We start from the raw sequence: 18,420 nt of genomic DNA on the forward strand, positions 1-18,420 counted from the left end.
GCAGTGTGGGGTTATTCTGCAATTTCCAGACACCATACAGTCACTGCTGTAGGGTTCACCTCTTTGGGTTCTTTTCTATTTGGGAGCTTCTTCCCTTAAGGGGGTTTTTGCTTCACCATTTCCCCTTTATAATCTATGGGAAGCATATGCTTCACAGGATTTTCAAGAGATTTGAATTTTCCATTCTACAATGAAATAATAATGAGCTACAAATGTTGAAAATGTTCATACTCAAAAACCGTCTGTATTTTTTTCTTCTCTGTTACCTTGTAAAAATGATGATGTACCTTCTCAAAGATACAAATGCTTAACCTAGTCTCAACTAGGATTCCCAGCAGCAGGAAAAGAGGATTCTTTAATCTTTGGGAGGGTATCCTTCACTTAGTCCTGGATTTCTTTGGTTTTGGGTTTTTTGGGTTTTTTTAAAAGATTGTCTTTTCCATAAAACCAGCCAAAGAACACTTGTGGTTTAAAGCTATTAAATAAAGCATAAAACATCGTTTCTGCTAGCAACACAACCAGAATAAAGACTGTTTTCAACAGATGTTTGACTAGCAACAGGCATAATAAGAACCCCACGCTGGTGTTTTGCAGGATGCCAAGGGCAGCTCCTGCCTTTCCATCAGCCCACCCCTCGCTCACGAGGAAGATGAAGGGAAGCACAGGGGAGAGGAAGAGCAGAACACGGCTGCCTACAGAACTACTGTACAAGCCACAGAAATCATGGTCTACCGGGACGCCTTGCGCAAGCCACTTTTATCTAGAAGCTGAACTAACATTCCAGCTCAACAATAGCAAAAAAACCCCATTTGTTACCACACGGCATCTCGCTACATATTAACCAGCAAGTTGCTACGCAAGCATAATGGAGTGCTGCAATTCCGAGGTACATGTTGTTAAAAAAAAAAAAAAATTGATTTACGGGAAATCAGCCTGAGGTGAGTGCTCGTGGGCTTGCCATGCCACTGGACACAGTACATGCTCGGAAGTTATGCGAAGCGGGCCCTGCATTGGGAACAATGCAGTCGTTCTCCTTGCTAAGCTAATTTTGCATAAAGGCAATGAGAGTCTTCATCTATGCAGCCCCGAAAAACATTTAATCAGATTTATTTACTAGGAAGAAATACCAGAGCAGAGCTTTCTATACTACTCAACAGTTTTCAAAGCTGAGATCTGCGAAAACCAGGTCGCTAGATGGTGTGGAAAAAAACCTGTTGGGTTTTTATGGCATGCAGCTTTCCCAGTCCCACGAGGAATTCTTTAACAGGCTCCCCCAGACTGAGAGCCAGGCTGGAGCCAAGTGCTTCCACAAAACATTAGCAACAGTACCCACCAATGGCTGGTGGCATCTACTCTTGCCTCAATGGGCATCACCAGAGGTTGTAGAGAAGGCCTGAAATATTTACAGGCGATTTGAGGCCAGGTGCACACACAGACACTCTCTCTTACCCATACACACACCTGCACACAACAAATGGCTCTATGGGCAGAGCTTGGATTCTGTAGGATCCAAGGCACAAAAGCTGACTCTGTCACAACGTTTGGGGAGCAAGGACTCTGGGGTGCTAAATCAAGCTCTCACTTATGTGTCTCCTCTGCAAACCATTTTAACATTATCCCTGGATTTACACACTTTATGGGCATGCTGCTTAAAATGTCTGCAAAGTGCTTTGCAACGTTTTCTAAATTCTGTGGTGATACACACAGAAGAACTGCACAAACAGATTTAAGATTTCAGTTGCTGAGCATTATTGCTGTATAACTACTGCCTATTTTTGCATGCTCTATACTTGGTTTCTACAAACAGATGGTAAGCGTTCAGTATTTTAATGTTTTAATGAGTTTTTTAAGCCTTTTTGTAATTTCATAAACAAGCATAAATAACACTTACATGAAGAAGAATCTCTGCTGAATGTATTTTCTTTTCCTGTTTGGAAAAAACAAAAGAGAAAAAGAAAAGGGAAAAAATATTTTAAAGGAAAAAAAATGGGTCCAGCAAAATAAGTCAGACATGTTTCAATGCTATAATGCACTGCGTTTTCTGAATTTCATCAGTAAAAACTCCTGCTTGAAGAACATCAAGACACTGAATGTAGTATCAAAGCCAAAACAGGAGATCATTCCTTGTGTGTTTCATCCCATGTAGAACATCACATATAGTTCTATATGTCTCTAGATATGACTATATCCCTCTAAATAGCAGGACAATTACACTGCAGCAGTGAAACAAAATACAAATGCCATGTGATCTGGATCAAAAATGAAAAAATAAAAGAACCTTTAACTACATTCCAGCTCAGCGACAACCCCATGGCTCAGTGTATGGGGTGTTCTCCTACCTACAGACATGGGACTCACACCAACACCGTGAAGCAGAGCCCTCCTGCTGCATTTTGGCACAGCAGGGTGGTTTTTCCATGCCAGTGCTCAAGCACTGACTGCATTCAAGCCCAGGTTGGGCAGCACAGCAGCGAAGGCATCCTTGGAGGCTGTGACAATTCTGAGCGGCACAGAACCACAACAGGAAACCCAGCAACTGCTAAAATGGGGAACCTTCCCCACAGGCCTTAACAGCCACCTCCTGCACCATGGCACTGCCACCCTGCTGCCACCCACCCACCCTTGCTGGCATTGATTCACGCTCCCCTGCCACCAGCTGAGCTGGTGGGTCTGGTGGATGCTCTTGGAACAGGGTTTAGGGCTGGCACTAAATGGCTTTTTGCTGGTGTAAATCTGGAAACATTGGGAAAAAAGAGACTGACAGAAATACAGAGGATGCTGTAGGACATCAGCCATGGTTTCAGAGTCATGGACTGGCAACACAGCAGCCCTTCCAACAGCAGGTTTTTGGGGAAAAAAGTCTTTAGACATCATTCCAGTGAAGAGTGGAATGTTCAATTAATTTCTACTGTATTACTTTGTATCAATATTAGCTACTATGTAAGCAATTTAAAGTTTATATGCCTTGGGATGTAAACAAAGCTCACACAAATCAATTAAATCCATGGCGCTACAACAGCTGAGGATTCAATTAAATAGGCATGTATGGAAGAAATTCAACAAATATTAAATCACTGAATTTTCATCCTCATGCCTTTCTTCTAAGGGTCAAGGATTCAATCCTGCAAGCAGCCCCCCTAAAGTGCCATCAGAATAAATTTTAGTTCTGTGTATAGAGCTCTTACTGGAGCAGACACGGGATTACTTTTTAAAAAAATAACCCTGATCCATTCTGGTCATTAAGTTAGTGATGAAAAGTCGAAGGCACTAATCCGACAGGGTAATCTATTCAAAGCTTCACTTCTTAAATGATCTACAATTTATTCATATGACCAATCAAATAAACATTACTTACAAGAGGCTGCAACTACCATGGCTTTCCCATCCATTTTTAAGTGTTGTAATATGGTTAAATTTAAAAGAAACTAATCAGCACAATCTTTTCAGAGTTGTTTGCCAGCATGATTTAAACCCCAGTAGGGCACCACTGCAGAGACTCCCCTTACTGGTGGAAGTGGCAGCACTGCCACTGGGGCATTGGTGCAATGTTGCCCCACTGCCCACTGGAATGAAAATATGGGGCATTGGACAATACAGAAGGGGCAAAATTAAAATAATAGGGAGTTGCTGCTAAGCCTTGATGTGCAGTGATGAAAATCCTAGGAATATCACCGTCTGGAAAGTGCCCAGGAGTCTCTTTGGAAACATCCAGCCCATAGGACCTGGCTGGAAGCCACTAAGATACACTAAGAGTATTGATTTAAAAAAACCCTCACTGAAATATTAGCAACGATTAGCTGTACGACCAGATCCTCACCAAGGCTTTACAAACAGAACTCCACTCAGGCATGGGAGGTTTCCCAAGCACTCTGCAGCAAGAGCAAGCCAAGCTAAAGTGTCTTCCTCGTTTTCCAGGACAATGTGGCACCTCTTTTCTGCCAGCATTTCACACCAACTGAAGTCTCCTGCCACTGCCCCAACATTTCACCTCTGACATGAAAGCTACGGGCAACCCACACAAAAGCTCCACATTTGAAACTACTGATGAAGAGCTGTATGCCAAATTTTGTTTCTGGTTACAGAAAAGGAAATAAACCAAATAAACCAGAAGTCAGTAGCATTTGAAAGATTCCAAATTTCTACCCGATTCCAGACCAAGATTCCTTAAGCAAACAAACCAAATGGCCCAGGAATTTGATGCAGCCCCCCCCGAGCACGCATCCACCCTCTCGGGGCCTACAGGTATCAGGGTGCCACCTGCGATCTCCTGCTGTTTGCCGAGTCTGACAGAAAGGAACGCTCAGAGCGCAGGTGGGAGCAGCGGGTTGATAAATGGCAGCAAGAATCGGCCCCTCCAGTGCGGCCGCGGGCCGGGGTCCGGGCAGCCCGGGCAGGGAAAGGTGTCTGCCGCCCTCCAGCGGGAACACGCACCCGGGCAGAGAGGTGCGAAGGGGAAAGGCAAATAAAGAGAAAAAAAGACAAAAAGAGAACATGCAAAGCAGATAAGAGGCAGTTGAAGGGGAAGCAGGAAGATACTATCTCTGAAAGTGCCAAAAATGACGTTTCTAATGTCAGTTCAACGAGGGCAGGGCGGACATCCTCCTTCCACACTCGTGCTTCGGACTCGGCTTGGTCCGGGCGAGGGACACTGTCACTGTCACGCTGCTGGCTGCCTCAGCTGCTCACACATTTTGCTTAAAAAAAACCCCCAATAACCTTCAAGGAAACCTTTCCGTGCCACTTGTGGCAAAGGCAGGCAATGCCGGAGAGCAGTCAGCTCGGCTGAGCGCAGACCCAGGGGTAAACACCCGGCTGTCAACAACCATCAGAGCTCTCACCAAAGCCTCTCCCATCGAAATTCCACAGCAGCAGGTTTTAACGGGCTGATTTACCCTCAAACCTAAAGCCATAAAATCTGAACCGGTAGCAACTGTCACCCGAGCCCTGAGTTACACGGCCGATGACATGTGTCCCCGTCAGGACTGCCTCACTGTTTTGCCTGTCCAAAACTCAAAACATTTTCACATGCAAGCAATAAAAAAAATGCAGTTACCAAAATAGCACTATCAACGTAACCAGCTCCTCTCGGCACATTTTCTTAATGCCTTTCCCAATACGGTTAAAAAACATGGGAACTCATCAAAAACCTCCACCTTTACACCTTGGCACAAACTGTGCTGGAATAAGTGTGGGGTTGCATTTCTTAGTGTTTATCTGGATGCTCTCCCACTACTTTTTCCCTTATTTTCATCCATGCTTCCCTTTAAACATAGCCCTTATTAAACAGCAGAAATCAGCTTCTACAATTTCTAAATACCAAGTTTTGCCACTCTTGGAGCTGCCTAAGGACAACACAGCTTGCCTTCAGTGTCATAAATAACACATACTCTGCACATTTCTTCGCCTGGGTGAAATAAATTCTCCCATGCTCTTATATGGAAAGCTTGTGAGTCCTCCCACATACCTCCTGCTATAATACCAGGCAGCAATGGGCATTCATTATCTGAAAGCCAGCGGGTGAATTTTGGATCCAAGTTACCCCCAAACAAACCCAGAATTATCACCCTTTCGCACCACGCTGAGCTTGGTAACCTGCCCTGTGTAGTCCCTGTGTTTTATTTCTAAGCCCCATCACTGCTTTGATTTCAGCACATCAAGAACCCACAAAATAAAAGGAAAATGAGAGGAATAAAAAGGAAAATGAGGGAAATCACAAGAAAGCAGCAGCAGCGGTATTACCCACCAGGTAGGCCCATTAGCATCAGATGTAGCATTGCCTGTACCAGTCTCTTCACTCGAGGTTAGCGCACGGCAAACAGAGAAAGCACAGCGGGGAGGGGTGGGAGAAAAAATGGGCAAAAATAGCCGGGGAGAGAAGCGTGCGCCGTCGATGTGCTGGAGGGCCGCCAAGGGGGAATGGCTGAGAATGTTATCGCCAAAAAAAGTTAACGCAAGGTGTGGGGTAAATAACCGCTGGGGAGGAAAAACACCGCCGAGGTAATGCGAGAGCTGGGGAGGAGGGGGCTTTAAGGAGGAGGATGAATTAATAAATAAATGGAAGGGGGGGGGGGGGGGAAGGGAAAGCGCTCCCGGGGGCAGCCCGAGTCGAGGCGGACAAAGGGAGGACGATGCCGCCGCCACCGGCCCGGCTCGGTTCGGCTCGGCTGGGCGCGGAGCGGCCGCCCCTTTGTTCGCCGCGGCGGCAGCGAGGAGCGATCCGCGCCAGCCCCGCCACCGCCACCGCCACCGCCGCCACCGCAGCGGCAGCCCCGGCGCCCGCCCGCCCTCCCGCCCGGGAGGTGCCGGTACCTGTGTCCGCTGGCCGCGGTGCCTGCGCGCCGCTGCGCCCCTGCGGCGCGTCCGGCGGAGCGGTGCGGCGCGACTAGCAGCGCCGAGCAGGAGGAAACGGTAATTTATAAGCGCTTTCTTCCTGACCTCTCGTGTCTGTTGTCTAATGAGGGAGCTTTGAGCATCACCCATCCTGCTGAGTGGAAAAACACCGGCACGGCCTCTTCTTTGCTGGGGAGGGGGGAGCCTAAAGGAAGGGGTGTGGGGGAGGAGGGGCCATGCCGCAGACACGGCGGCGGAGCCCGGGCTGGCAGGCGGCCGCGGGCCGGCGGGGAGGGGCGGGCGGGTGCGGGGCAGCGGCCGCCGGCTCGGGGGGGCCGCCCGCCCTCCCCCGCGGCTGCCGCGGGCAGCGGGAGCGGCAGCGGGGCCGCCCCGAGGGACCCGGCCCGGTCCCGCGGCGGGAGGCAGCGGAGCGAGGCTCCCAGCCGCTGAGCTCGTCCCGGCATTTCTCATTTTCCTGCATTTTTTCAGTCGGTATTTTATATCTTTACACAAAGAGTGCCGTTCTCACAGAAAAAGCATCGCACGGCGCTATCACCGCCGCCGCCTGTCCCTGCGCCTGGGCCCTGGCTCTCCGCCTTTCTCCCCGGCCCCCGGGGGGACTGGACTATGGAGCCGGTGCCGCTCTGCCAGGCGTTGGGGACAGGTTTGCTCCCGGAGCCGTCTGCTGCTGGAGGAGGCAAGGCGGGAGCGTGGTCTGGCAGGTGCCTGAGAGGCTGGGACATCCCTGCTGTGCCCTGCCGCCTCCCAAGCGCGATCCCCGGCACCGGAAAGTCCCGGTGGCAGCGGGAGGACAAAGTACGGCCGGGGTGATCGGCGGGGAAAATGAGCAGGGCAACGTTTTGTTTTGCGTCGGGTTTCACAGAACCGAAAGCAGGTCCTCTTCCCCTGCAGGCGGACGGGTATATGACTCAAACATGTCCTTGCTCCTACCTGCATCCCCCTGGTTCTCTTAATGAAAGGATTCAGCAGCAGACAGTGTCGCGAGGCATTTTCATATAACCCCTGCTGAAGACTTAGTAAGATCCTCTGTACTGCAAAATATCATTTGCATTGTGGGGGTACAGTTGTGGTGAAAAGGAGATTTTGGGGCATCTGTGTTTCACAGAAGTCCCACGGTGCTTGCACTGGGTACAGCAGGGATGGACCAGAGGAGAATGAATAATCCCCACACCTCTGCTCTCTAGGTTTTCCCGAATACAAGATGAAACCTTTCTACACCACAAAGTAGGACAGCAGTTACCGGGGGACCACCTCCGGAACCCATAACCTGTGCTTAGGCTGCTGGGAGGATCAAATTCCTTCACAGCAGCCTCCAGGGAGGGCTCAGAAAAGGCTGATTTCCGTAGCTGGTTCTTGCAAAAGCTGCACCATTCTGCCCACTTTTTGATGGCAATTTAGGATGCCAGAAAACCCTGTGCCACAGTCACACTGCCGATTCTCCCTTACTCCAGTGCATTCTGTGATTTTCCGTATCCGAGCTGATTTGAAACGTGAGTAGGTTTTTAGCAGAAAACCAGATAGAGATAGGATATACACAGCTAATTGATGACATATCTCCACTGAACAGCCTCGTTTAAACTCCTAACGATGTAGTCCGTGCTGCCACCTACGTCTTCTGATTCAGGTTTCTTGTGTACTGCAACTTTGATTCGTAGGCATCCTTTGCAGGAGGCAGCTCACATTTTGTGAGGCTCCACGAGGGACCACAAACAGGCGGCTCTGGCTGCACTAGGGAGTGAAGCAAAAGTTTCTCACCGGCTCAGCCACTTGTTTGGTTGCAGTGAGGATGCCTAGATGCAGATTAGGAGTCACATCAGTGACATTAGGAGTCACATTAGCAGTCACATCAGTGAAATGAAAGTAGTGGCTGGAGCCTTGTCTGTGTGAAGGATCCTGCCAGCACAGCTGTACCACTGACAGCAGTGGAATATTTTGCTCTAGTTCTCTAGAGGAATCAAAGTCTGTATTTTGTCTCTTGCTCTCTCTTCTTCTGTTGCTCCTCACTTCTTAAAAGTCAGCCACACAAAGTACATGGTTTCTCCATGTGTTTAAAAATAAAATATTTGGGGTAAAAGACCAACAGCCAAAGCTGTTTTGAAGTCAGAGGCATGTAAACAGTACCTGGAACCAATAATAACGATAATGATAACGATAATAATAATAATAATAATAATAATAATAATAAGTCCTTTTGTGCCATAAATGTCCACATTGCTATCTGTTATTTCATTGTGAGACAGCACAATTTCTAAGAATGTGCCTGATGAATATTTGGGGGAGCTCTGCCTTCAGCTGCAGTGGCGCACAGCAGCGCTAATGCTTCTGACTTCTCCACTCTCTTATGTAACCAAAATCACAAGTTAGAGCCCAAATTACAAAGCATAAGCATGCATATAATATTAAGCATACAAATGGTGCCTGAAATTACTATCCTTTTCATGTAGGTCTGTTTTTAATCTGTTAGAATTTTTGCTTCTGCAGCTTTATTGATTTCAGTGTCCGCTGATGCAGTTCATAATGCAATCAAGCCTAACCCCTTAAAAACCCCACTGTGAAGACATTAACCCAAACTTAACTAAGGCCAAAATCACTCTGGCTACAGGTAGGTGGAGTTCAAATGACTTTTATACCTCGAGTGTATCCTGTATCAAGATGCTGTAGCAAGCAGAACACCATATCCCTGTGGCTGCGTTGGCAACCAGTCAGAGTGGCAGGTTTCTGCACCCCAGCCCAAGGCACGGGTTTGCCATCACCTTCCTTTGAGTTTTCCCTCTTTCTCAGAGACTATTTTTGCCATTACCATGCTGATCTACTTGCTGGAGTTTTAAGGTGTTGGATGCTGATACAGCGAGTGCCTCTTGTATCTGTTTAATCCGATAACACAACTCTTTTTTAATCTCCATGTCTGGGTCACAGGGTTTAAAAAAGACACTGGGCCAAATCCCCTGCTTGGTTACAACGTGTGGAAATGTACTGAGATGGCACGAAAGTCAGGAGAGATTCACTGTGTTTGCACCCGGGTAGAGAGGTCTTGAAGGGCAGGGATGTGAGTGCCAGATTTCAGATGGATGAATATTAACCCAAGGCTATGGCAGAGCTAATTCAGGTTTCCATAAGGTGAGGTGGAGGGAGGGATATTACACCAGGACCTAAAATGTGCTCATCAGCAAATTCACATTAATTTTTAAATGGTAACTGATTCAATATTTCTTCATTTTTCAGGAGAAACCTTGTTTTCATTGTTTGGCTGCTAGAGGGAACATGATGTTTCATGGACTCAGGACCAAGACTGGGCATGGACAAAGAGGAGATTTTGCAGGGATTGGGAAGATTTTACAACTAAACATTAAAATTTAAAAAACCAAAACTTCATCCAGACATTAAGTCCAGCAGAAATTTAGGAGAGAAATGGACAGCACTGTCTGTAAAGGATTGTGTAAGCAAGAATGGCAAAAACATGGTCTGAATAAATCCATTGCACTAATGATTTTCTATACATTAATTTCCTACACAAAGTTATATGGGGTCAGTCTTTGGGGTTCGCCCGGATAGCAGAGGATCCTGAGCCTGAAAAAGGGAAGCAGATTTTGTGAGGGATTTGCATATCATGGAGTGACTCTAGATTGCAGATTTTAAGCATTACTAAATTGGGGAATAAATTGTTGCTATTGCTGTTACATACCGGGATATCTCACTAATCCACGCAATCCACTAAGTTGCTGTAGTTTTAGTCTGTGTTTATTTTAGATGAAACTATGGCCTGGACAGTTAATTTTTCTTGGTTTATCCATATAAATCATACATAAATAAGGTATCAAACAGAAACCAAAACATGACCTGTGTTTTTGGTGCACTCCCCATCATGTGAACCTGCCAGTGATAGAGCTCTGCACCCGGCTTACAAGACAAACACAAAGGCAATGAAAAACCACAGATCATCTTGAAAAGTAGCCAGTTGGCATTAAATTCTCTTGCCTAATGCTCTGGTTGGCCTATTTTGCTTATATTTGAGACTGCCTAGCCATTATGGGATTGCCTGCTCTAGTCCTTTCCTTACATCAAGCTAATTACAAATTAACTTAAGGCACTTAGCAGGGCTGAGAGGCTGGAGCTGGTCCTTTCTGAGTTTGGAAATGCCCATTTCTTTACAGTGGCTGATTCCTAAAGTGATGGGCAAACACACAGGAACCAAACAGCCTGGAACCAAAGTGGTCACACTGGCTTTTGAAAAAAGTGAGTGTCTCAAGGTAACTGACAGTCAGCTACCTGGAAATAAAAGCCTCTCCTATATCCAAAGGTTTTCACTGGGATTTTCAAGATCTCCTGAGCAATTTAAAATCCTTGAAAGGAATGCACTATAGAATGAAAAATATAAGTATTATTAAAGAATGTCTCTGAACTGAAAGCCAGCCAGTTTCATAAAAATGAGCTAAAAAAGCAATAACAAGTAGTCTGTCTCCTGCTGGATGCTGCATGAACCGTATGTTTTGTATTTTGGAAGTCACTCTAAAACAATGTTTTTTTTCTTCACTATTGCTGTTGGGAAGAACAGTAGAAGAACTGTGTATAAATGAGATTAAAGTAATGTAATTAAAAAAATAAACAATGTGCTTTCATCTTCAATTCATATCCAGTAATTTGGGATCTAACTTTAAAAAAAAGAAGATAAAAATTTAGAAATTCAGAAAGGATTCTGAAAGACAACTGTTTCCCTTTAAGATTAATGATAATCATACTTGTGTGTTCAAGGGAGAATAGATCCAGGGTTATGTAACAGGATAAAGAAACAAAATCCTTTTTCCTTAAATTAAAATAAAGCAGTATGTGTGTGAATTTTAGTCAATCACTGAAAATTCAGGAAACCCATTTTCTTTCACAACTGCATTCCACATGCTAAAATTGACGTCTTCTAACTTTTAAACAGAATCACAATAATTAAAGACAAAAAAGATTTGTTTGTTGCATTTGACCACAGTTTGCCAATAGAGGAATGTTCCCTAGGGAAAATTCTGTGGCACTTGCCCTGTGCAGCAATCCAAACACGTACTCATCTTTTTATTTTATGTGGCATTAGGAAATCTAGTTATTGCACTTCCCAGTTGTTGTTTGTTTTTTTTTTTAATCTGATTACCTAGTACTAGATATATGATAACTTATCTCTTTTAATCATTTTTTTGCCTGAAGTATTACATAACTGTTCTTATAAAATCTTGCAATGCCTGCCTAAATTTGTCAAAACCAGGACAAGAACAACAGATAATGGATTTTTTGGTGTTGGCATTTTTCTTTGCTGGCCTAATCATATAAAATTTATTTTAAAAACCACACAAGAAAATAATTTCCTACCATAGAACCTTCATTTTCCACTTCTGTATTTTACAGAAGCACTCGTACCAGAATTTCTGCATCAGAATTTGACACATAAAACTCCTCTATCACATGAGTTCACTTTTCCAAAAGAAGGCGAGTGGTAGTATTAATAACCAAGATATAAGCCCTGAAAAGGCTAAGTCACTGAATGTACTTGCTGGGAAAAAAAAAAAAAAAAAGACATCTTGTTGGATCTAATTCTGGAGTCATTGTTTGACACAATGCAGAGCAGTTGGGATTTGCATAGAAAGGCTTTGCTGAGCTCAGGTGATGTGCACTCGTGCGTGGGAGAAGCTCGTGTGAGCTGTGCTGAGTGACTCTGAGCTTTGTCTGCAGTCCAAAATGAACTCTGCAGATGTTGGCCCATCCTTGCACATGTCCACACTCAGCATTTCAGTTCTGAAAGCAAAGCTCCACATCTGGGCAGTGGAAGTGATGTTCCCTCACTGGACCAAGTGCTCTGTTAGCACTACTGCAGTAGCAGAAGGTGTGCTTGGAGATGAGGCACATGGTGAATTTCCCTCTTTCCCTGCTAATAACACACCTGCCATGCTGCAGATAAATATTCTGCTGCTGCACAGCCTGCAGAGATTTCCTGGGCCTCACGAGCACAACAGCTCCTGCCAAGTCAAGATGGTTACATGGGTGCAGCCAAGGTGATACGGAATCTGGGAAGATACATCTGGGAGATGTAAGTTGGGAGACAGGGAAGAAGTTGTGGTAGACCCACTCTGAAAGCAATAAAAGGTCAACAGAGTCTGAGAGTGCCCTGCAGAACCACTTCCATGTCCATTTGGAGCTGATTATTGAGCTGGGCAGGGCTGGCCTAACCACATCCCAGGTGACAGTAGACATCACAGTGGAAAATAGTCCAAAAATGTACTGTGGAGGCAGCTGAGCCTTCATGACTTACACAATGGCTCCAGAAAAGCTGATGGATTAAACTCACCAAAGAAGGAAAGATTACTTGAGTGAATTCATACATGCTCATATTTCTTTCTATTTGCCTATGGGTCCTTCTGCTCCCTTCCCTCTCAAAGTGATGGTGAAACAGTTATGAGGAGTGTATAACTGAAAATTATACACTCCTTATATGCTTTTGTTTATTCTGACAAATTACATTGGAAGATATAGGCAAACACTGGGAGAAAATCTGTAAGAGACAAAACCATTCCCAAATGCATGCTTGTACGAGTTCAGACAGATGGAATTTCTAGCTAGGTGAATTAATGCACTGCAAACAGAGAAAGGGCTTCAAATGCCTGAGCGTCTAGAAAAAAGAAGAAATTTAAAATGAGCCCTGCAAGCTATCCAGCAACTGCTCATCCAGTATCATGATTTTAATTACCAGAACTGGAAAGCAAGCATATAATATAAACTTAAAAACACAGTGTTTTCCAGACTACCAGTCCAAATGCAAAACAAATGGCTTGCATCTGGTGGCGGGGAGGCAGAGCTGGGGCGGGAGCTGAGTGAGACAGGGGCACCCGCAGCTCTGCCCGGCCCTGCCCGGCCCTGCCCAGCCCGGCCCAGCCCAGCCCGGCCCGGCCTTGCCCAGCCCAGCGCAGCCCAGCCCGGCCCTGCCCAGCCCGGCCCTGCCCAGCCCAGCCCGGCCCGGCCCAGCCCGGCCCAGCCCGGCCCTGCCCAGCCCGGCCCGGCCCTGCCCAGCCCGGCCCAGCCCGGCCCAGCCCGGCCCTGCCCAGCCCGGCCCGGCCCGGCCCTGCCCGCCGTGCCCTGGCACTGCCCGGCCACTGACACCCGAGCATCGCCCGCCTGCTCCAGGAGATGCCTGGGCTTCCACCTCGGCCGGCAGCACGTGTCACTGCAGGGATGCCAGCGGCTCCCAGGCTGGGTGACCTTGGTCCTCCCCCAGCAGTTCCCTTTTCTGGACCTTTGGCAAGCTCCCAAGTGATCTTTCAGCCGGAATATCCGTGGCCGAAAATAAATTCAGCAATATTCACTGCGGCATCCCTGTACTTCACTTTTGGGATACCTGATGCTTATGTCCCATCCTGGGCAGAGATTGGTTTTGTAAGGTTTATCTGGGTGCAGTAACACTACCAACCCAGCAGTGCATCCTTGCAGAGAGTGATTTCTGCCTGTCTGTCCCAGCCAGAGCAATCCCACTTTGCTGTCTGTACATGAGAAGGGTGGGAAAGGGGAGAGGGTGGAATAGGCTCAGCACAAAGCACAAACTATCCAGACTTGGGCCTCTAAATCTCTTTGGCCAATGTTAGTCAGCTCTGATTTGTATCAAAGCCCAATATTATCACTTACTGATTATTATATGTGCCACAAATGGTTAATATTTTGTGAACAGTTGGTCACAGGCTGCCTCTATCACTGAGCAATTGACTCTTACTCTCTGTGTCAGCCAAAGTCCTCAAGTTTTCTCCTATTTACTTCTGCAAGTTTGTCTGTTGGGCTCACGAAGTTCATGGAGAGAAGTGTGAAAAGTTGCCCCTACACTCCTACATTTCCTTGGGAAGCACATCCCAGCAAAGTGTGGAGCAGCCAAAGTGGGTTTGGGATGCCCTTGGCACTCACAGAGACACCCTTGACCCCTGTTGCCCCACAGTGAGTGCTGCTGGAGGCCACTGGCGCCTTGGAGGAGCTGCATGGCCAGGCTGGGCTGTGGCAGTGACCAGGCATCATCCTGAGCAGCAGGGCCTGGGACTGCCTGGTGGCAGAGCTGAGGAACTCATGGAGCAGAGGCACACAGAGGAGCGTGTGATGGACCCCAGGAGCTTTTCCATCCAGTGCCTCTGGAATTCCTGTGAAACAGGGGTACAGCATCTATCAGACACATCCCCTGGCCTTTTGAGCTCAGGACACAGGCATCATCTCCAGCCAGAGCAGAGGACATTGCCACGTGGCCACTCCACCTGGCTTCAACTCAGCTTTCCCCTCAAATGAATTCATGCCACCCCAGCAGTCTTTGCACGTGTCACTGCCTGAATTTTGTGTCCCTGCTGCGAGGCTAAGCTCCCAGTTCTCCCAGTAAGATACAGGTTTAAATACAGGTCATGTTTCTGCTGTTCTCCATCAGCAAAACAGCTGTTTGCTCTAAACATGGAGATATTTTTGTAAGAGCAAAAGCATGAATTATTTCAAACTTGCCTCAGGATGAATTTTCAAGGGTACTGCGGAGACTGTTTCCACAACAAAACGGGAGCTCTTCTCCTACTGAATTGTTCATGTTACTTTCATGAATGCTAGAAAAGTGGGTGGCTTTTTTTAAATGTCAGCAGATACCTGGAACAGGAATTTGTTTCCGTAAATCCTTTGGAAACTATTGTTGTTGATGTTGTCTAATCTGACCAAAAGTTCAATTTTTATCAAGCCTTGCTGTTAGGTATAGGCAATTAGCTTAACAAAATATCAGATAGGATCTCTGCTGTGTTTGCAATGCCTGTTGCTCTGATCCTTACCTGGTGGGAAATGGCTATGGAGGAGCACAGCCACATCTTTGTAGCTGTTTACATCACATTTCTGACAGAGCTCCACCCTGCTTTCACCATTTGTACTTTGTTTTTCATGAATAAAGGTCATGGCATTGGCATCACAAAAAAATATTGTTGCTGTAGAAGGAATTCAGCTGTCCCCTCTGGGTAATAAACAATAATGTACTCCAAGGCTGGCAGGGCAGCAATCAGAGATGGAAGGGAAGGCCAAGGCCCATTGAGATCTCTGCAGACCTCCAGCATCCCATGAGTCAGCTGTATCCCTGCCTGTGCTGAGCCTCTGCAAACTCTGCATAGCCTCTAATATTTTGCCCAATCAAGATTTAGGCACCCCCCAGCTGCTGGCAGTGGGTCTGCTGTGGGTACCTGCCTCCCAGCCAGTCACTCTACTGGAATTTGTTGTCTAATAGTCAAAGGGCATTTTCTCTGCAACAATGTCCTACATTAGCCCAACACTCCCTGCGTGTGCTGGTGGCCTGGGGACATGGTTACCCGATGTAGTTGCCAAGCACTGGTTGCCCCTGCTCTGGAGTGCTCTCCAAGGAGGGGCTATGGCCAGGGCATGTTGTTTAGTCTGCTGCTTGTGTGGGACCCTGACCTGACTGTAGCCCAGCTACACAATTCATCATTTTAGCCATGTGGTATCTAGATCCCTTGATTCAGCTATAAAGTAAGTGAGATCTCTCCCATGTTTCTGTATTAACATCCACATTGACCTCTGTGTTTGCGCTCATGTCAAAATCACCACTCATCGTTTGGCTCAAAAGCCATTCTTCTAACCTTTTGTTACACGTGAGGCTCTCAAGCTGTCTGGTGTTTTTTCCTCCTTTCAGGCTGCCAGTACTTTCCAGCAAGATGAAATTTTAAATAGCTTCAATATTCCAGGAGTAATTTCATCACCAGTGCCTGTAGAAACACTCCCCTAAACTCATGGTCCCATGGTTTTATGATTCTCTGGGCATGGACCAAAATCTCAATTGTTCTGAGGATATAAGGGAAATGAGAAGTTGCTGCATTATTGCTACAGCCAAGGACACACAACAGCCAACAAGCAAAAGCTCAATATCAAAAGTATTGGGAATACTTTTAGCACAAACACTACTCAAGCAATTCCCAATTCAGTAGAAAGCACACTGGAGAAAAATCTCCAGGTTAGGCAGACCTTGAACTTTCTTTCCCCGGATCACACCAGTTGAGCAGCAAATCAAATTCTACAGAAGTAGTTGGGGATTTTATTAGTAAACAGCCTAGAGGTGAATTCCTCATTTTTTTTCTCAATTAGATATGTTTGAAATAGAGAATTTTATGAATAATAATTATTACTTGTTTTTACATGGTACTTTAGCATAATCCCAGAAATTATAGTTTGGGGAGTACAGACCTTCCTTGTTGGAATGCCCTCAAGATTCCTGTGGCAACAGCCAGGAAACAGATAAAATAGAAGCAATTAATAAATTATTTCATCATTAAAAAATTTCAAACACCAGAAGATTTTGCAAATCACCCAGCAGATTTTGTACATCCTCTGGAATTTGAAATTTTGTCAGTAATGAAAGCTAAATGAATGTTGAATACAAATATAAGGCTTAAAACAATGTCACATGGGTGTCACATGTTAGTGTGCACAAAAATAATATTTGAAGGGAGCTGCTCAAATAAAATCAAAATTATTTATTTTTTTTATAAAGCAATCTCCTCTTGATTATTAAAAGACTAAGAGCTGCCTTAAAGAGATTCTAAGGCCACCATGCTTCTATTTTCCCTTAGCATTGACTAAGTAGTGGTTGAATTGACATCCCTATTTAAGGTTTTCACATCTCTTAGTACTTTGCATTGTATTTCCTCTGTGAAGTTTCCTAACTTCTGCTAACCATGAAGGCCTGGGAGGCCTGCAGAGCACATCCACGCTCTATAGGAAGTGGTTTTGGCGTTGCTCTAGCAACCCCAAATCAGTACTGAGTAAGCAGAGGTGCTGCTCAGCAGAGAAATCACACAAATGTCTGTACATCCTCACTGCTACTGAGAGTGGAGGCAGCAGTCATGATGATCAAGCCTAATGCCCTTCAAGGAAATTGCAATTCTCTCTTTTATTCCTCCCCCATGTTTTAATTTGATGTAACTTCTATTCTTGGTGCTGCCAATTCTTTCCTTTGCCCAAAGTGTCCCCATACAGGAAGTCAGGTTGGATCACAAATCCTTTGTGACTCTGCAGCAGTGTAAAGGGAGAAGGTTTTCACCCACTGGAGAATCCAGGTCCTCTTTTACTTTACTCCAGAGCCGACTGCATTTTGGAAGAAAGAAATTAATCCTTTTCTATTTTTTCTAAATGCGAAGCTCCTTTTATTCACCCTTTTAAAGCATTTGGGGATCATCTGATGAAAGGTTCTAAGGAAACACAAGGCATCCCTGCTGCTTGGGTTGCAAAGCTAAAGCTCATGCTCTGAAAAGAGAAGTGTGCGTAGAAAAAAGAGCTTTTGAACACAAAAACAAACAATGGCAATGCATGCTGACAAACACTTCATCTGCCTGCTTCCATTTACATATTTTTACATATCCATGGAGTACTGCTGAGGGCCTTGGTCACCTTGACCTGTCACTGACACAAGTCTGTTAAAGCTTTCTTCAAAATTAGTCCCTGCTGCCACTCAGGTATTTTTTGCTGTTGCTTTTGTTTGCTATTAATCTTTGAATTGCTTTCAGTCTGAAAGCATCTTTCTGGTCCAGAACTGTACAGAATATATCAGGCAATCCTCTAGGGGCACTGAAAGAAAATCTAAAACTCTATCCCCCATGATCTTATACAGTCAACCCATATCCTTTTGATTTTAGACCTTGTTTTAGGTCTACACAAGAAAGGCTTTGACATCTTTAATTGGGTTTGGTTGTTTTTTTCCCTTTAGTTTTGATTTCTTCCAGTTTTCTGGATAGATTTCACACAGCTTGCCACCACAGCTCTAGAGGACAATAAAAAAAAGTATGGGAACTCCTCCAAAGTACGTGTTTGCAAGGAGTGCTATGCCAGGAACATCATTACTAGAGTCCCAGTAAATAATCCAGAACCAGTGCCATAACTTTTATGTGTACCAGGGGCACTGAAACCCATGCTGAAATACTTGGCAAGTCTGCCCTTCAACTAGGATATATTGTATTGATATTGGCTGTGATCAACCACAACATTCCTTGGTTTTGAGGTAGTATTTCTGAAGGGAGAGGTTTTGTGATGCCAGTTCTTGTC

At 45.6% G+C, this 18,420-nt stretch overlaps 1 protein-coding gene across 5 annotated transcripts in view; it reads right to left on the bottom strand.

The window, feature by feature from the left end:
• The window catches only part of SLC6A6 (solute carrier family 6 member 6), an 88,196-nt gene that overhangs the window by 46,235 nt on the left and 23,541 nt on the right, over positions 1-18,420 (bottom strand). The window contains exons 1-2 of one of the 5 annotated variants that reach the window (XM_054280718.1): positions 6,310-6,485; positions 1,892-1,927 (exon numbers count right to left, since the gene is read on the bottom strand). The exons of 1 other annotated variant lie outside the window; for it this stretch is intronic. Coding sequence is in view for 1 of the 4 variants with exons in the window: in XM_054280717.1 (XP_054136692.1) it covers positions 1,892-1,927; positions 5,744-5,774 (67 nt within the window). In the remaining 3 variants the exon portion in view is untranslated. Of the gene's footprint in view, positions 1-1,891; positions 1,928-5,743; positions 5,831-6,309; positions 6,486-18,420 lie in introns of those variants that run through there. 3 more of the 5 variants (XM_054280717.1, XM_054280721.1, XM_054280720.1) reach the window with 3 other exon arrangements.

Source organism: Melozone crissalis, unplaced genomic scaffold (genome assembly GCF_028551555.1).
Source record: "Melozone crissalis strain CALT ecotype California unplaced genomic scaffold, PUWL_Pcris_2 ptg000029l_1, whole genome shotgun sequence".
Taxonomy (NCBI): Eukaryota; Metazoa; Chordata; class Aves; order Passeriformes; family Passerellidae; genus Melozone; species Melozone crissalis.